The sequence below is a fragment of the Delphinapterus leucas genome, chromosome 4, assembly GCF_059928025.1.
Source record: "Delphinapterus leucas isolate spDelLeu-1000000601 "Yukka" chromosome 4, BTC_Dleu_Yukka2, whole genome shotgun sequence".
NCBI lineage: Eukaryota > Metazoa > Chordata > Mammalia > Artiodactyla > Monodontidae > Delphinapterus > Delphinapterus leucas.
In genome coordinates, this window is record NC_143132.1 from 73153793 (window position 1) to 73174040 (window position 20248).

Below are 20248 nucleotides of genomic sequence, written 5' to 3' on the forward strand. Positions count from 1 at the left end.
GAGACAAACCACACACTAGAACACTGGGGGATGTGTTAGAGATTTTGCAAACAGTCCTGGGAGCACAGAGGAGGCCACAGAGCCCAACCAGTGTTTCAGTGTTCCTGGAGGACCAGCAAGGGTTGACCAGGTGAAGAGGGCAGGGAGGCCTTCCAGGTAAGGGAGCAGCAAGCAGGACGGCCAAAGGCAAGCAAGACAATGACTCGGTAGTTCTCACCTCCCTGCACATTGAAATCATTGGCAGAGCTTTTCTTTTCTTTTTTTTATTTTTTATTGAAGTATAGTTGATTTACAATGTTGTGTTAGTTTGTGGTGTACAGCAAAGTGATTCAGATATAGATATATATATTCTTTTTCATATTCTTTTCTATTATGGTTTATTACAGGATATCGAATAGAGTTCCCTGTGCTACACAGCAGGACCTTGTTGTTTATCTATTTTATATATGGTAGTTTGTATCTGGTAATCTCAAACTCCTAATTTATTCCTCCCCTGCTTTCCCCTTTGGTAACATAAGTGTGTTTTCTATGTTGGCAGAGCTTTTAACAGTTACTGATGCCTAGGCCCTCACACAGATCTATTGAGTCAGAATCTTTGGAGATAGGGCCCAGGAATCAGTCTTATTAAAAGCACCCCAGGTATATGTGACCAGAGTTAAGGACCACTGGGCTAAGGAAGAGTCATTAATACAAGACATTTGGGAAAAAAAGCACAAAAGAATACTGTAATAGTTCACTCCATCAATAATTCTAAAATAGAGGCTCTTAGACCCCATGCAAAGCATGCAAGACCAAGGGATGCATTGATGTATTCTCGAGTCAGTAACAGATCTACTATACAGCCTCCACCCAAATCCAGGAACCAATGAAATCTGTGGTTCTCAGTCACCTCCTCTCCCCCACACCCACTTGCTCCCTCCAGGAGATGTAGCCCATGGAAAACCACTTGCCATTCTTAATGGAGTATGCTGTGGCTCTCAAATCCAATAATACTCTCTTCATCGCTGCAATGAGGACCTACTTGTATTTCAGAAAACTTAAAAGGAGGCTCCAAGGCCAAACACAAAACTCTAGATATAGTACAATACCACTTTTGACAAAGTACATAATAAATCAATAAATCAAATGGTTATTTTCTTAAAGACTTAGATGGAGACATAGAAATCCTGTTCTTAAAATTGGGGCATGTCCCATTGTAAGAGGGACTACCTTGGACCAAGAGGCTGGCCAATAGCTCCCATTCACGAGAAGATGAATTCAGAAGTGGTTATGAATCCCAGTTCAGCCACTGGCTGCACCATGTTGGGCAAGTACTAACCTGTGAGCAGGCTCTCTGCTCCACGAAATGGATATAATTATATCTACCTTTCATGGTTGCTCTTGGCTTAAAGGAGATAATACCCAGCATAACAAGTGTCTAGTACCCGAGAGCTGGCTCCTCAGTCAGTGAAAACTCTCTATTTATTCTACCATCACTTTATTATCGGAAACTGTGTTACAGGAGCGAAAGTAACACAGAGGTAGAAGGATGGGCCAGGTCATGGTTCTCCTGCTGCCACCCTCTCCCTCCCTCTTATCTTCTCACTCGAGGCAGCACATGGCACCTGAGACTCTAAGTCTGCAGGCTGCTCCTGCCTCTCGGGGGTGCGCCCCAAATACACATCTAAGTGTGTGATGGTTCAGCCCCTCTACCCAGATGAAGACAGCATGTGAGAGCCTGGAGTCTGGCTCTCTCCCTCTGTCACCTGGGCCCCAGCCCAAATGTGATGCTCCATCACCTCCTATTTATTGACCTCTCTCACCAGCATTGGGAAACTGCCCTTCACTCCTGCACACTCAGTTGGACTTCATTAAAGAAATTTCTCTCCCAGAAGGTATGTTCATGGAAATTATGTCGAATCAAGCAGGGACCCCAGACATCCTCTCTCAGGTTCCTACCCTTTTTGTGCCATGGACCCACTGACAACTCAGCAAAAATGTCCATAAATGCGTAAAACAAAACAGGATCGCAAAAGCATTCAATTTTATTGAAATGGGATTCTATCAACCTCCCATGGAGACCCATGGATTCCATATTACAAACACCTGATAGTCAAACCCTGGACTGAAAGCTCAGGAAACTCTCCAAAGTCACCCAGCTAAGAGGTAAGAGAGCCGAGGCAAGAACCCCATCGCCCTGTTCCCAAACCCGAGCTCTGTCCACCAATCTATTTATTATCTTAGAAAATTAAAAAAATCAAAACAGAGCTCTTACTGCTTCTGGATTAAAAAATCCTGAATTAAAAAAAAAAATCCTGAATTTTGGTCCCATTGGAAGGCTTGGAGGTGGCCCTGCCAGCCCCGTATATCTTCATAAGAACTGGCCTCAGTCTATATTGGATTACAAAACTGGACAAAGATTGTTTCCCAGCAAACATCTGGAAAAGCTTAAAGTCACAATAAGTTGACTGAGGTAACTGGTAGCAGATGTCCCAGCTCCTGGAATTTGTTGGATGACAGTGGTGAATGATGGACTAGATGGACGGGTTCAATTCCTTTGCTTTCAGGTGGCCTTTGTCAAGGAGTCTGGGACACTAGTTTCTGAGCCTGATGCAGAAAACTCAGCCCTCCTGCTTGCCTCAACATTTCTCAGGAATTAGTAAGCAGTTGGTATCATCTTTCTCTGCTGAGAAGGTTGGAAGGTATTAAACCCCTGGCCAATCTCTCGGTGAACCCTTTCACCCCTTTCTATTGCTGGGCCAATAGAACATAATGGTTAAAAGTATGGGTTTGGAGTTACACGTTAGGATTTAAATTCTCACTTCATCACTTTAGAAAAGTTGCATGACCACATCTTCCCACCTCAGTTTTTTCATCCCTCTAATGGGACTAGTACTAATGCCTGCCTTGCAGGGTATGTAACAATTAGAGCTAATATATGGAAAACACCTATACAGGACCTAGTGTTGCAGTGTTAAATAGTCAGGAGCTATGATTACAATTAGTCCTAGGTTGAACCCTGCCCCTTCCCCACTCTGTCCCTTAATAAATGAAGCAGGTGTTAAGGCAGGTGTCATTAGCAGAGTGACTGTGTTCAAGGAAACCCATTTACCATGATCAGAGCAGAATTGTTGAGTTTCTCCAACAGATCTCAGCAAGATAAGTGACTTGACCACAGTCACACAAAGAGAAAACCCCACATCTTCTTACCACCAGATCTACATACCTCCCTGAATCTGGTTGCCTCCCCTCTGCATCCCCTCCTGTTTCTATGGGCCCAGAACCCTTGCTCCTCTCAAAAGCCAGCCTCTCCACCTGTGCTCTAGATCCCACTCCCTCTCTCCTGCTCAGGATTGCTCTTGCAGTCTCCACCCACCTCTCCTACAGAGTCAATATTCCTCCTTTACTGGATCAGCCCCATGTGCATGCCCTGAGCATCTTCCTCAACCTCCATGTCTCCCGTCAGCTACTAAACTCATTTCTCTATTTTCCTTCAACTTCAAAACTGAGTTGCTGTTTCCAATTCCCTTCCTCAACACACTCAAATTGGACTTCTATTCCCATTATCCTCAGAGACTACTATTGTCAAGGTCACCAGTGACCTCCATTTGCTAAATCCAGGGGCCGCTTCTTCGTTATCTTCTTTGAACTTTCAGTAAAAGTTGATTATTTCCCCCTTCTTAAAACATTTTCTTCCCTTGGCTCTGTGATAGCCCACTGTCCTCTTTTACTTATGTCTCCTTTACTGGCTCCTCCTCTAGTCAGTCTCTCTAAGAGCATAGTAGGGATCTGTCCTGAGCATCCTTTTCTCCCATTACTGTGTGCTCTCCCTTCGTAACCCTATCGAGTCCCATGACTTTGAAGACCATCTATGTCTGGGATCCCCAACCCCCGGGTCTCAGACCGTTACTAGTCTGCAGCCTGTTAGGAACCGGGCCGCACAGCAGGAGGTGAGCAGTGGGTGAGTGAGCAAAGCTTCATCTGCCGCTCCCCCTCGCTCCCCATTGCTCCCCACTGCTCCCCACCGCTCCCCATCACTCCCCATCACTCGTATTACTGCCTGAACCATCCCCCCAACCTCCCGTCCATGGAAAACTTGTCTTCCAGGAAACCAGTCCCTGGTGCCAAAAAGGTTGGAGACCGCTGGTCTATGTGCTTATGATTCCAAAATCTCTGCCTCCAGCCCTGACTTTTCCCCAAATCTTGACTATCCAACTGCCATCTTCACATTTCCACATGGGTGTCTAACAGGCAACTCAGATATAATTTATCCATGAAAGAATTTGAGTTTTCCTCCCAAACTTGCTCCTTCCTCAGGCTTCCTAGTTTTAGTCATTAGCGTGAGCATTCACCCAGTTGTTCAACCTATAAATATAGGAGTCAGTCTTGATTCCCTTTTTTCTTCATTATCTATATTCAATATATCAGCAAATCTTGTCCACTTTATCTCCAAAGCATATTCCAAATTCATCTACTTCTCTCCATTTTCATCACAGTCACTGTGGTCCAAGCCACCATTACCTGAATGACTGCAATAGCTTCCCAGCTGATCCATCTGGAACCATTCTACAATCCACACTTGACAGGGAAGCCTGAATAATCTTGTCACATTCTTGTAGAATGTACAAGCACATGGCTTCCCATTGTACTTGAAATAAAACCTAAATTCCTCAAGGCAAGATGTAACATGGCTTCTGCCTACCTCTCCAAACTCACTTTGAATCACTTTCCTCCTTATCTCTCCACTCCAGCCACACTGGTCTTTCTGTCCCTTGAAAACCTGAAATCTATTCCCACCCTAGGACCTTTGCACTGGCTGTTCTTCCTGGAATGCTCTTCCCCCTGATCCTTGAATGACTGTTTCCTTTCCATCATTAACATCTCACTGAAATGTCAGTACTCAGAGAGGCCCTTCCTGACCACAAAACTGAAGTAGCCCACCCAGTCACTCCCTATCACATCACCCTGTTCTCTCATATATGTTTTCCTCTCTGTGCGTCTGACTCTGTTCTGGTTGGTAAGTCCCGCAAGGGCTAGGACCTTGTCTTTCTTCTTCACCATTACATCTGCAGGACTTAGGACAGTGCCTGAACATGGCAGTGCTTGATATCTGTTGTCGAAAGAGTGAATGAATGGATAAATGAGTTAGTAACGGAGCTAGGACAAGAACCCAGGCCTCCTGCCTTCCAGTTCCGTGTTCCTCCCCCATGCCATGTCAAGTTGTAGTTTTCACCAGTTTGATTGCTTTCTTGCTGTTCAGCAGATGCTTGGCATCCTTCAACTCAGCTGGTTCCAGATCCTAGTGATAAACTAAACGGCCACAAAGGAGCAGGAAGGAGAGGAAAGAGGGCATCTGAATAAATCATGAAGTATGTGGTCATCCCCCAAAATAATGAGAATTAAACACTCAATCATCCAGTGACATTTAGTAAACACTTATTACCTACCAGGCATTAGGCAATTTACCAGGGACAAAAAGACAAACCTACTCTGAAGGATCTGACAGTCTCCAGGAGGAGATGGTGGCCCTAGTGGTGATGCTTGACACGGTGTGATGGGCCTGAGACCAAAGTAACACGTGCTGTGGAAACACAAAATAGAGAGTGATGAACACTGCATGGAGTGGGCAAGAATTCAGGGAGACAACCAGAGAGTGGAACTTTTGAACTGAGTCTTAAAGAGTGAATACCTGCTATTGAAAACTCATAGTCTGGGTTTTCACATGAAAAGTACAGTTGTGTTTCCCCTTCATTTTACTTGACAAAAGAAAAATCACTTTAGAAAGGCATACAGGATGACTCTGGTAGTTGAAAGAACCACATATTAATAAACAGAGAAATTTCCATCTGGGAAACTTTTTTTTTTTTGAAGATGGGATAGTTCTCTATTTCTTGCTACAAAAAGTCCACAAAAACAATTTCATCTTCCCTGAGGGTCTTATGGTGAAACCACTGAGGCAATTACCTACATGATGAAAGATCACCCAACTAAGGAACTACTTCCCTATAAAACCACAGGCCATCCCCTTGAAGAAATGTGCTGTCATGTAAAAACACGGTTTTACAGCAGGTGAAAGAATGAAGTAGATTTATGTGAATTGATCTCAAGAGATACATTATTACATAAAGACAAGAAAGCTTCAGTACACTGGATATTGTTGCTACTATTGTTATTGTGTTGGGATCTGTCTAGGACTGTGGAGAAGAATAAGTGCAAATGTTAACAATCTCTGAGGTATGGGATTATGAGACACACTTTCTGAGGCCTACATTTTGGTACTATTTTAATTGTTTACAACAAATTGCACTCTTTTGGAATTTAAACATAAAGACTGTTTAGAACACAGTTCTGATTGGTTTTATAATGCTTAAGAACTTGTGCTTGTCTCTACATTCCAGAAACATATAAAAAGAGGATTTCCCTAAATTATATCGTTTGCTAACACCTGCAGAAAAAAATAAACTGAGACCCAGAAAGATAATGTGATTTTTCTCACACTATGACTCCTAGACTAGTACCTTCAGCTCCACAGTTCTTGATTTCATGCTGAGGATTCAAATATATGAATATATCAATCTTAACGTACACATTTGGAAATTTAGCAATATTGCTTTGTGGAAAACTGTGCAACAATTTATTGTAATAGTTACAGGCCAGTACTTTCCCCAGAAAACAATTCAAATAGAAGTCTCTTGAATATTACCTCTAGTCCTTGTGCATATCTTAGAATACTCAGTAAATTCTTTGAATAGATAGGTCCCTTCCATTCAGTTTATAAGTAGTTACTGAGCACTTATGATGTGTTCTAGCCACTAGGGGTACAGCAGTAAGAAAATGAGACAAATTCTCTGTACTTGTGGAGCTTAGATCCCAGTGGGGAAAACACCATAAGCAAGAAAAAACATAAATAAAGGATATAATTTGAGGTAAAGATATAGTAAGGATATAATGAACCAAGTAAAATGATAGTGACAGGAGTGCTATTTTTGAAAGGTCAGGAAGGCCCTTAAAGGAAGGACATTAGATCAGAGACCTGGACGAAGGAGGGAGCCACGCAGGAGTACAGTCAGAGTCAGTGCCCTGAACAGGAAGCGGAATTCCTTCTTTTCCTGAAAAGGTAAAGAACATCCCAAAGAAAGAGCTCTCAAAGTTTGGTATGTTAAGGTTTCACTCTTGTTGCTGTTGTTATAAGGTTTAAAGGTCTAGTGCTGTAATTTTCTCTCTATTGCTTACAAATTTGACCATGAATTTTATTTAGGAATATAAGTCTGGTACAAAAGTAGTGTCTTATCTATGTGTCACCTTCTGCCAGTGTGGTGTATATATATATATATATATATATATATATATATATACATACAATGGAATATTACTCAGCCATAACAAAGAATGAAATACTGCCATTTGCAGCAACATGGATGGACCCAGAGATTATCATACTAAGTGAAGTAAGTCAGAAAGAGAAAGACAAATACCATATGATATCACTTATATGTGGAATCTAAAATACCAATTTATCTACAAAACAGAAATAGACTCACAGACATAGAGAACAGACTTGTGGCTGCCAAGGAGGAGGGGAGGTGGGGGGAGGGAAGGATTGGGAGTTCAGGATTAACAGATGCAAACTATTATATACAGGATGGATAAACAAAAAAGTCCGGGGCTTCCCTGGTGGCGCAGTGGTTGAGAGTCCGCCTGCCGATGCAGGGGACGCGGGTTCGTGCCCCGGTCCGGGAGGATCCCACGTGCCGTGGAGCAGCTGGGCCCGTGAGCCATGGCCGCTGAGCCTGCGCGTCTGGAGCCTGTGCTCCGCAACGGGAGAGGCCACAACAGTGAGAGGCCCGCGTACTGAAAAAAAAAAAAAAAAAGGTCCTACTGTATAGCAGGGGAAACTATAGTCAATATCTATGATAAAGCATAATGGAAAAGAATATGAAAAAGAATATATATTTTTATAACTGAGCCAATTTGCTGTACAGCAGAAATTAACACTACGTTGTAAATCAACTATACTTCAATAAAATAAAATTTAAAAACCTTCTGCCTATCACAAAGGCACAGAATCCAACGCCTAAGGGTCTTTCCAAAGCTGTTCATTCCACAGAGACAGACGAGGCCCAACCAAAAGTGCCCCTGGGCTTAAATCTGCTCCCCGTCCCCACTCCCACCCCAAGCAGAACGGGCTGCCTAGAATATGTTAGCTGGGAGAGTCATCCAAGACTCAAGAGAGAGGAGCTGCAGAAGACACCTTTGGTGTTCTCAGCTTTTAGCCCCTACACACCCAACTCTGGCGAGGACAGAAATGACAGTCTATGCTTCACAGTGGGGAGATTGAAGCTCAGAGAAGTGGGTGGCTTGCCCAGGATCACACAGAAAGCCAACTCTGTTTGCTAACCTTCTCTCTGTTGCCTGCGTCATGTTCCAGGCCAGGGACCACATGGGTGGAATTCAGGCTCCATTTTCAGGAAATGTGAATGTTGCTTTTTCATTTACACAAAAATGAAAAATAAATAACAGATGTTTGAACACATGTTGCAACTCATCTTACTGGAACTTAAAAGTGCATTCTGACTGAGAAAGTTAAATTAGAAAATCCACACAGCAAAAAAGATGTTTTGAATGAAATGCACTTTGTCTTTCTCTCTCTCTCACACACACACACACAAACAATATCTCGTTGTTTCTTCTTCAGGGAGCAGCTGTGAAGGAAACTGGGGGAGGGAGATGAACATAACATCCCATCTTTGTGTTTCATACAGAGCGAAGCTTTTAGGCCAGCCTTCCTGAACTGGAGGGGGTGTGGCATGCATTAAAATTAAACATCAATGACCTGAGAAGCTTATAAAATAGCTTGGGAGAAGCCAGTCACCAAGAGAAGGCATCTTGAATTGGATGATTTTGCATGTGGAAACTGCTTTCATCTTGATAAAAAAGGTATGTACTGTGGTATTAATTTTCATTTATGATAAATAATGCTTAAAATAGAGACAGTCTTGAGTTTTCATTGCCCCTTTTCAGCTAAAAATTGTAACTAACACAACTGAGGGCCTTTGGCCAGTTGCTTTGTAGACTTGGTCTCATTTTTCCATAAACAACCTTACGAAGAAGATATTGTTAGTGCCATTTTTCAGATGAGGAAACTGAAGTTCAGATATCCTAAGCAACAGGCCTAAGGTAAGACCACCAACAAATGCCGGAACTGGGGTGCCAACGCAGTGCTGACTCACCTCAAAGTCTTCTGCTGGCACTACGCACCCCCCTCTATACTATATGAGACAATGAGGAATTGTTCCATACACCAATACTGTGATAGATGAATTCTCAGGGGGTTGTTATCCACTGTGCATTACAGTAAAATTGACCGAAAAGTGAATTGGAATGCACTATGTGAATAGAAAATGCATTTAATATTAATAGAATTAATTATTATTAAATTAAAGTAATAGAAAATACAAAAATATTTTCTTCAGAAGATATGTTTTCTTGTTAGATTCGATAGCGAAATGGTTTTTAAGACCCATTTACTTGTGGAAATGTATTTTTTTTTTTGGTCACGTGAAATCTAAAAGCCTAGTCCTTAATATTCTGCAGCTCCTTGAGACCAGGCACCAGGTCCAGGCTAACACGCAGGCGTGTAGACTCTTGGGAAACCTGACCTAAGTTCTGGCTTCACCGCTTGTCAGGAAGTAACCTCACTGAGTACACAGAGACTTGTCAGCACAGGACACTTCCAGTTAGGGTGTTGTGAAGATTCAATGCACATATAAAATACTGAAGCCAGGGCTCCTCCCTGGAGAAGCTCAGTGAGTGTGAGCAGTGGCCCACAGAGTCAATTCTGGCCCCGTGTGGATGCACCATAACCTTAGTAGAATTATTTTTTAATTATTTAATATTTAGTTAAAATAATATTTAAATTATATCTTTTTTTTTTAAGTATTTAAACTCTCCTCGTTAGGACAGTCTTCCCATTAGTATTAGGAGACAATGCAAAAATAAGTCATGCATACCCAAGTTCATAGATATATGTTAATAATGTGATTTACCCTCAGTAGGTGCTCAATAAGCACTGGGTGAAGAAGAATGCAAGGGGTACTGCAAAAAAATGATGGATGTTATCAACTCTTCCTCTCACAAAAAGTTTTCATCATAGGAATAAAAGTACTGCAATAAAGAGGCATCTTTGGAAGGGTAGCAGGCAAGGGGAATTAGTTTTGCTCTGAAATCCTCCTACAGAGCTAAAGAACATGTTTCAGCCCACAATAGAACATTCTGTAACAAGATATTTGTCAGAGTAAGACGGCAAACTGACTTTTGGTGGGACTGTCACGTGGTGAAATGAGATTTATCAGGTACAGAGGTAGGTGTTTATTGAAGCCACCGAAGGTGAGCACAGAAGGAAGCATGGCTCAGGGGTGGGACAGAATGGAGAAGTGGAGATGGGGCCTGAGTCCCAGCGCTCTGCCCCTTCTGGGCCTCAACTTTCCCATCTGTACACCTGAGGGGTGGGGTTGGATAAATGACCTCTAAGGTCCTGTCCTGTTTGGGGGAGGGGGTGCCTGTAGAATGTGTAGAATGTGTGGCCATCCTCTGGGCTTAGAATTCCTGGGCAAGGCACTGAGCTTGGAGCCTACTAGGGGCCCAAAGCAGAACTTCAGTAGTTCTAAGAACCTCTTGGAAAGAAATGCAAATTTTTGTGGATTTAGGCTGGATTTTGGCACCCATCATCCCCCAAAAGGTTAAAAGACAAGTGTTGTTTACCTGGTGGTAGGGGCTGACGGGAAGTGGAGCCTCAGAGACTAAGGAAAGGGCCCCACAGCAGACGTGCTCAAGGCAGGGACTCAGGGACCACCCTTCCTCCCCCCAACCTCGCATCAGCTTTTACTCATTAGGTAACTGTTCTTTTGAAAAATGGGCAACAGAACTTCCAGAAGAAAAGCTATTGATTATTAAAGGTTATTTGGAGGTTTAGAGATTCATAAGAAAGTGGTTATAATTATTCCTGTTATGACACATCCTTTTAAATATTCAAATCCGAGAACATCTTGCTTGCATTGATTCAGTCCTCTTCATCACAGACAGAAAGGCAAAGCAAAGCACTGGAAATAGCTCCCGTGCAGCTACAGGCAAGGAGTCGCAAGGAGGAGAACAGACTGAGAGCAAGCCAGTGAAGAAGCAGGGAGCAGCCCAGGCTCCTACCCTGTGAACAGCGCTGCAGCCCTCACCCCTGCCCACTGCCCCTCCTCAAAGAAGCTTCCACGCCCAAGGGTGCTGGGCTCAAATGCTTTTTGCACAATTACAAGTCAGCTACTGGTCCTTCTCTGGTTAAATGTACAGCATCTATGAAAAATACCTTCAACAGCATGTCAAAGGAAGGAAGGAAGGAAGGAAGGGAGGAAGGGAGGGAGGGAGGGAGGGAGGAAGAAAGAAAAAGAAATTCAGGAAACAATATTTTGCTTCTGCTTTTCATAATAATAACTAGCATTTATTGAGCATTTTCTCTGTCAGACACTGCTCTAAATGCTCTCCTTATATTTTCTCATTTAATTCTCATGAAACTTCATGAGGTTGGTATGATTATTATTCCCACTTAATAGCCAAGGAAACTAAAGCATCCATTGGACACAATTATACTTAGTATGTGCAGAGCCAGAATTCAAATCCAGTCAGGGTGACCCTGTAGTCCCCAGCACGCTGCTCCCTGTTAGAGTTCCCAGGCCTAGGGCTTCCCTGGTGGCGCAGTGGTTGAGAGTCCGCCTGCCGATGCAGGGGACACAGGTTCGTGCCCCGATCCGGGAAGATCCCACATGCTGCGGAGTGGCTGGGCCTGCGCGTCTGGAGCCTGTGCTCCGCAACGGGAGAGGCCACAGCAGTGAGAGGCCCGCGTACCACCAAAAAAAAAAAAAAAAAGTTCCCAGGTCTACTCTTGTGTTGGTAAACAGCCAAGCAGATGGGGGCAGGGTGGGGAAGTGGAGTCAGGGAGGCATTTCTTTGATGAATCTCACAGGGCACTAAATGTAGTGAGTGGTTTGTTTTTGGTTTTTTCTCTCATGGTTCACTTGATGGCTTCACTCTACCCCTTTGCCTACCCATCCCCAACACACACACATTGTTTCTGTTCATACAATGAGTACCTACTGCACCTGGCACTGTGAGGTTCTGTGGGTGAGTCCAGGGAGAATTAAAAACGATGCCCGTCCTTGAAAAATGCATAATTAGGTGTGTAGGGTCAGGGGGAACTGGCAAAATAAATCCAACAAACTCTAATACCAGGCAGAATGTGTTCTAATGGTGGCACAAAAGCTTCTAGAGAGGCTCACAGGGGTGGAGGGCCTCACAGTGACACTGATGACTGAGGTGGCCCTGAGGGATGAGGGGCTCAGATGGGCTGAGTGGGAGGCTGCGCACAGAGTGACCGGCCAGCCCAGAAATTTTCCTCTGGGGACTCTGTCCCCTCAGGAGACTCCGAGTGCCTCCAGCTGCTTTGTTCTCCCCACTCCAGGTCCACCTCCAGCCACCCAGCTCCAAGATGGTCCCAGCTCTGCTGCTGCTGCTTCCTGCCCTGGCTGGACTCTTAGGAGCAGCTGAGGGACAAGCTTTCCATCTCGGGAAATGCCCAAATCCTCCAGTGCAGGAGAACTTTGACGTGAATAAGGTGCGGTAAAAGGCTAACCTCCCGCTTGCTTTGCTGTCTCCTGTTTGCATAAGCATCCTACCAGGTTCGGTTTTATTTTTCTGCTTTAATGGCCACAGCAAGCCTTGGGGTAGGTACTTATCTTACTGGGAGCTCCCCCAAAGCAGACCCTGAGACAAGAACTGGGGAGCAGAGATGTTTTAGAAGATGATCCCAGAAAGCCTGAGTGGGCATGTGGGGAAACAGACAGAGAAGGCAGGAAAGCAGTAAAGCGTGAGTTCATGAGCAGGTTACTCTGTGAACAATGGGGTTCAATCCTGCTGGGGATCCTCTGAGGAAATATGTAGAATGTGCCTCAGGTTGTCCCATGGACGGATGTAGGTGGGCAGTGGGAGCTCCCATGGCATTGGCCAAGCCTGTGGCAGAGGAGGAGACCCAGGGGCTCCAGGTGGGAAGCTGGCAGTGTGTATGGGAAGCCCGCTGTGATGGAGGTGAGCCCAGCGGTGGGCTGAAAGGAGCTGCTGCAGAAGTATTATCCTCACTCTACAGCTGAAGAAGCTGAACGTCAGAGAGCTTAGCTTGCAACCCACTCAGTTCACACAGCCAGTAAATGCAGAGTAGGATTCGAAACTAGCCAGGAGTGCAGGACCCCCACAGCTTACGCAAACAGAGCCCAGGAGAGGACAGCACTCCCCCAAGGGGCTTTCTTGTTACCTGCACTAAAAAGATATTGATAGAATCAACTCCCCATTTATGGTAAGGATCGTCTTTTCACCTTATTGATGTGTCTTTTGAGCACAAAACTTTTTAATATTAATGATGTCCAATTTATCTATTTTTTCTTTTGTTGCTTGTGCTTTTGGTGGCCTATCTAAAAAAAATTGCCTAGTCTAAGGTTATAAAGATTTACTCCTATATTTTCTTCTAAGTGATTTACAGTTGTAGTTCTTACATTTAAGTCTTTGATTCATTTTAAGTTAAATTTTGTATATCATGTGATATAGGAGTCAAACTTCTTTCTTTGGCATGAGGATATCCAGTTGTTCCAGGACGGTTTGTTGAGAAGACTATTCTTCACCATTGAATAGTCTTGACACCCTTGTTGAAAATCAATTGACCATGTGTGTAAGAGTTGATTTTTGGACCCTCAATTCTATTCTATTGATCTATATATCTATCCTTATACCAGCACTGTATAGTCTTGATTACTGTAGCTTTGTAGTAAGTTTTGACGTCAGAATATATGAGTTCTTCAACTTTGTTCTTCTGGCTATTCTGGGCCCTTTGTATTTCCATATAAATTTTAGGCTCATTTTGTCAATTTCTGCAAAGAAGCAGGTTGGAATTTTGATAGAGACTGTATTAAATCTGTTGGTCCATTTGGAGAGTATTGCCATCTTAACAATTTTAAGTCTTCCTATCCATGAACATAGGATGTCTTTCCATTTACTTAGGTCTCCTTTAATTTATTTCAACAATATTTTGTAGTTTTCAGAGTATGTTTTATGCTTCTTTGGTTACATTTTTTCATAAGAATTTGATTCTTTTGATGCTACTATAAATGGAATTTTCTTAAATTAATTTGCAGATTGGTCATTGTAAGTGTAGAGATACATTTTATTTCTATATATTAATTCTTGTATCTTTAACCTTGCTGAATTCATTTGTTAGTTCTAATAATTGTGTGTGTGTGTGTATTCCTTAGGATTTTCTATATATAAAACCCTGTCATCTGGAAATGGAGATAGTTTTACTTCTTCCTTTTCATAATTATCTTTAAACATTGCATTCTCCTCATAGAGATAGAGAAACGGAGACCCCCAAAGACAAAAAGACCTTCACAAAAATATTATGAGATCATGAGGGAACATGACATGAAAAGCAATCTTCCACCTCTGAGTTTCTTCCTTTCTGGAAAATCGTGTGTCCTCGTTTTTAATTATGGAGCATTAAAGTCACCTTAACAATAATAGAACTATTTTAAATGCATTGTATATAATGGAGATTTTCTGAGAATGCCTATGAAACCAGCTGACCTTTAAACTTATTCTTTAGTGCTTTAAATGCCTGTTAAGTTCAGTGACTTTAATTGAAAGATGTCCTTTAACAAATGAGTGGAAAATTTATGCCCTAAATGTGGGTAGATATTTTAGCAGAGAGCCAGGTGACCGAAGCAATACTGCTACCTATTTGCAGTATGCTCTCATTTCAAATTCTGACTTTTTTGAAGGTGACTGCATCTCCTTGATTTTGTTTTGTTGAGTAATACATTTTTAAATTTCTAAAATAATTTCAATCAATATTTTGACTAGGTAAATATATTCACATGGTTCAAAATTCTAAAGATGCAAAAGGACATACATCCTTTCCACCCCTATATCCCAGCCTCAGTTTTCCTCCCCAGTAGCAACCAGTAAAAACAGCTTATGGTGTATCTTTTGGGAGATAATATGTACATATATAAAAAAGCACATACATAACTGCAGTAGGAAGAATGATGTCCATGCCATATTTCCCAGAATCTGCAAATTGTTTCTTTACATGGAAGAGGGGATTTTGAAGATGTGATTAAAGTAATGGCAAGAGTATCCTGCATTATCAGGTGGGTCCAACCTAATCATTAGCAGCAAAGAATCTTACCCAGCTGTGGTCAGAGAGATGTGATGATGGAAGAAGAGTGAAAGAGATGCAGTGTGAGAGGGATTTGACCTGCTTTTGCTGCCTCTGAAGATGGAGGAAGGGATTCAAAAACCAAGGAATGCAAACGGCCTCTAGAACCTGGAAAGGGCAAGAAGACAGATTCTCCGCTAGAGCCTCTGGAAAGGAATGTAGCACTGCCAGCACTTTGATTTTAACCCAGTGAGACCCGTGTCAGACTTCTGATGTACAAAACTATGAGACCATAAATTTGTGGTGTTTTAAATTTGTGGTAATTTGTTACAGCAGCAATAGAGAACTGATATAATAACCTTTTCCCCCATTTTTACATAAAAGTTAGTTGAATATATACACTATTTTGCACCTGGCTCTTTTTCCATTAAATGTATCTTGGAGATAATTACATATAGCTCTTTTAAAAGAGGGTGTATAACATTCCATTGTATGGATGTACCATCATTTATTTACCCAGTCCCCTACTAATGCTCACTTAGGCCATTTCCTGTCTTTTATTATTACAAATAGGACTGCAATGAATAACCTTATGCATACATCGTTTCTTAATTTCAGGAGGATACCTTCTCAGAGGTGAAACTGTTGGGCCAGAGTATATGTAGTTTTAGTTTTGCTAGATATTGCCAAGTTGCCCTCATGAAGGCTGTAGATTAGAGCAGTCTCTATGCCCAGCAATGTATGGAAGCAGGAGCGTGCCTCTCTCCCCTCACCCTCACCTGTGCAGTTGCTCACTTCCTTTAAAGATGACTCTGTGCACCAAAATTATGGACAGAGAGCAAGCCCCCAGGGGAGGAATAATACAGGTCTTCTAAATCTTGACCACCTTCCAAAAGCCTTTGTGACCAACTCCCTGTGTGGGGTTATATGAGGAGAATTTAACCAACTCTGGAGACCCAACTCCCTACAGTAAACACATCTGACTTTGCACACAATTCAAAGATGTCTTGGAGAATCATAAAATATTTGAGCTGGCACCTTACATCATCTAAACCAATCCCTTCCTTTTACAGAGTTTAGAATTTCAGATAGATTTTTGACTGAAGGGGACACAAAGCATAGCTAAATAAAAAGCACTTTAGGAATGGACTGTGGCATTCAACCAATGCCCACACATCCGATTCACTTATTACCATTTGAGTCAATATCTTGCTCAGTGGCTGCTGGGAACAATGCAGCCCATTTTGCCTGGTTACCCCAGGAAAGGGCTCTGCTCTGAAAGACAACAATGGGGAAGAGTTTGCAGGTCCCCAGAGAGCCACAGGGTTTGCTCTGCTTGTCGTTGTCTCTGCAGTATCTTGGAAGATGGTATGAAATTGAGAAGATCCCAGTGAGCTTTGAGAAGGGAAGTTGCATCCAAGCCAACTACTCACTAATGGAAAACGGAAACATCAAAGTGATAAACAAGGAGCTGAGGTGAGAGGCTGTGCTTTCAAAGGCAACACACGTCCGGGAGGGAGCCCTGCAGAGACTGTCCTGGGGTGACTGGTGTCCTTGCGTCTAGTGTGGGGAGGATGCAGACATTGCTGGGTCTGGGCTGCCTGCTCAGGACAGGTCCTGAGAGGAAAGCTTTTGGCAGGCAGGATGGTAGGGACTAGAAGTCACTCATTCATTTCCATGACCACTTGCTGAGCACCTTATTGTGTCCCACACCCTGTGAGAGGTCCTAGGGACTCCATGGTAACACAAACTGCAAGGTTCCTGCTCTCATTGCAAAACAGACCCTCTGGTAGCAAAGGACAGCAAAGGACCCTCTTGTCTGACCTCCAAACCAAGAGAGAAGCACTTTCTATATCGTCTGCTGATTGAGGGCATCCAGCATAGCTTGAATCCTTCCAGAAACTGGGAGCTCAACATCTTCCATGACAATTTATCCCATCTCCAGACAGCTTTAACTCTTAGAAAACTCCTTTTCTTATTAAGCAAGAATCAGATACATACATAGTCACACTCTAGGTTGTGTGAACAGGAGAACCTCCAGAAAGATATTTTTCTATTACTTCTAACAGACTGATATTTGCTCCCAAAATTCATACTTTAGAAAGCAAATATAAACTTAAAAAGAAACCTAGGAAGAACTCCTACCTACCTGCCATCAACAAAGATAAGAGTAACAATAAACAATGGTAACTAATATTAATTAAGCATTTCCTGTGTGCAAGGCACTGTTCTGTATGTGTATGTATATATACATGTGTGTACATATACATCTATTTATGTATGTACATGTAAATGAGCATAGATATTCATTTAATCCCCGTAGCAACCTGAGGTTGGTACTATTATTAACCCTCTTTTTATGGATGAGGAAAATGAGGTACAGAGAGGTAAAGTAATTTGCCCAAGGGTCACACAGCTTATAAGTGATGAAGTTGAGATTCAACACCAGGGAGAAGTGAAATGGGGAAGAGACCAGAAGATATATGAAAGAGGCAGGGCATGGATGGTTGCCATTCCTGTTTCCTAAGTTGTCTGAGAACTGTGTTCAACTGCAAGAAAACAACTACCACCCAGCCTGGAAGTTACTTGGGCTCAGAGAGGCTTTGCGTGGCCATCCTATTACCCATTAAGCTTCCTGTGAGCCACAGTACAGTGGGCTGACTCTCTGACCCCGCATAAACCAAAGAAATAAAGTGAGAATCTTGAGCAACTCTAAAGAAAAATCCCACTCATTTCAGAGCCCAGTAAGGGCTACAGGAATTGAGATGCAGACCCCCAGAAGGTCTCACAGGAATTTTATAGGTCCCAAAGTAACAATGACTTTATTTGAAATATTTTGTCCCATTCTAAGGTCAAGAGTCAATGACACAGATCCCAAAACCCATCAGATGCCCCCAGCTCTCCTTCTGAGTTGGCCAGGAATCCTCTTTAACTGTACCCAGAGTATTAGGTCACTCTGCCTCTAGGGTCACTTCTACTTAAGAGCAAAGGCATATGGAGAAAGGTTCGTTAGTCAGGAAAATGATATAGATTCTGCAGAACAAGCAGGGGGCATGGCAGGGAGCCTGAGCAAAATACCCTTAGCCAGTGTCAGAATGCTGGGGCCAAAGCAGCTGGCTCAGGGCTGGGAGCTGAAGGGGTTAGGTGCCCAGTTTCAAATCCTGGTTCTACCACTTACCAATGATGTGATCTTAGGTTAGTTATGGTCATTTTCTAGGCCTCAGTTTCCTCCTCTGTAAATTGACAGTAATCATAGTACGTCCGTCCATAAGGCTGTGTGAACATTAAATGGGGTAACACATGTAAAGCACTTAGAACAGTGTTTAGCATGTGGTAATCATTTAATATTACCTATTATTGCTAATATGCTGCTACCCTTGAAAATACAAATGCATTTTTCCTATGAACAAATTGTGAGTTTATGATCAGAGACTGGTATTTTGAAAACTGTCCTGGAGCAAAACATAAATGATGGTGAAAAGGGGGAAAGTCTGTTGGGAAGAGACTGGTTTGTTGCTAAGCGACCGCATGCAGATAGAAATGGACCGTCTTCCGTCTTACAGGTTGACTCCCAGGTGAGAGCGGGGCCCGGTCTCCAGCCCTACTCAGTGATAAACAGACTATGCAATCCAGGAGCATCAGAGAACATTTCCCACCCCCAACCCCCTTACCTGCTGCTTATCGTCTGGTTTCTAGGATATCCATCCCCACTAACCATAGCCTACTGACTTTCTAACACATGCCATTGCTCCAATTTTAGTTTGTCTGCCCCTCTGAGAACTGATGAACAGGAAACTCCTCTGTTGGCCTGCTAGGAAGAGCACCCTCCTTCATAGCCTCAATCCCTAGGTCTTTCCCTTAGATCCAGGGGGTCATTGGAAGTTATCCAGAAATGGGGCCAGCTCCCTTCAAAAGAGTGAAAGTATTTCATCCATCCAAGCAAAAAGACCATCGCTTTTAAGACACCACCATTTTATATACCACTAAGAAAGAAATGACACTAACAATTGTAAGGTGGCATTAATTGTAAGATGCACATTTCTTCACATCTAACGTCTCTGAGATCTGGATGCCTGGTAGAATCCCTGAAGTGAGGTAAATGTTTCCTCACTGCCTGCTTTGACCTGGCCTACGTCAGAATCTCCCACGCTCGATCAGAAGCTTGCTGAACTGGATGGGGTCTCAGAGCTATGAACCCAGGCATATGAGCCCCTTTATGGGACAAATGATGCCACATGATATCACTGAGGCCCAAAGAGGGGGAAACTTGGCAGATCTCCAGATTCCACGTTTTACATGATTTTCAGTAATCCAGTCAGTCCTTATTTTTTCCTTTCTCATTTTTAAAGAAGCGAATATTTGTCCTGTGTTGGGTTGTTTTATTTGCTTGTTTTTCCCTTCCCTTTTCCTCCCTCTTGGTTTGGAGCCCAGGAGCAGCAAATGGCCTTGCAGGCTACTACATACACTCCAAAAAAGTGTTGAAATACCAGGGCCTCACATATTATCCAGTCCTGGGGCATTGCAATTGTTGATTCTTATCACCCGAAAGCTGTCTTCCTCTGCTCTGTCTCAGAGACAGCAAGAAAGCAAAGGGGAGGGAATGGAATTAGGACCCAACCTGTTTTCAAGAACCTCCTACCCAGAAATTGCAGTGTTGGCCACCATGATTGTTGGTGTCACAAATCTTGCTTTTCCTTGATTTGGGGCTTTTCATGAGTTCAGGTTTTTTGGGTTTTGTTTTTAACTCATTGCAGAGCTGATGGAACTGTGAATCAAATTGAAGGTGAAGCCACCCAGGAGAACATCACGGAGCCCGCCAAGTTGGCAGTTAAGTTTTTCTGGTGTAAGTATACACTTCCCGCAGGAGGTGTCAGGGACAGGAGATATGCAAACGGAAGACTAGAGCCCTGGGTCCGAGCACTCCCATCACATCTGAGTGTCACCCATATTGATTCAATGCATAATTATTCGTTGAGCACCTCCTACCTGCCATGCGCTGGGCTAGACCCTGGAGATGCAAAGATG

The 20248-nt window shown here is 43.0% G+C and overlaps 1 protein-coding gene across 10 annotated transcripts in view; it reads left to right on the forward strand.

Moving 5' to 3' along the window:
• APOD (apolipoprotein D) overlaps positions 1–20248 on the forward strand; it is an 89696-nt gene that overhangs the window by 66510 nt on the left and 2938 nt on the right. For 7 of the 10 annotated variants that reach the window (XM_089910642.1, XM_089910644.1, XM_089910640.1 and 4 more), the window contains 4 exons: positions 8742–8916; positions 12482–12634; positions 16578–16699; positions 19978–20066. In XM_089910642.1, the coding sequence (XP_089766768.1) occupies positions 8875–8916; positions 12482–12634; positions 16578–16699; positions 19978–20066 (406 nt within the window). In that variant the 5' untranslated portion in view covers positions 8742–8874. Of the gene's footprint in view, positions 1–5242; positions 5349–8741; positions 8917–9040; positions 9157–12481; positions 12635–16577; positions 16700–19977; positions 20067–20248 lie in introns of those variants that run through there. The other 3 variants (XM_089910647.1, XM_089910646.1, XM_089910645.1) reach the window with 3 other exon arrangements.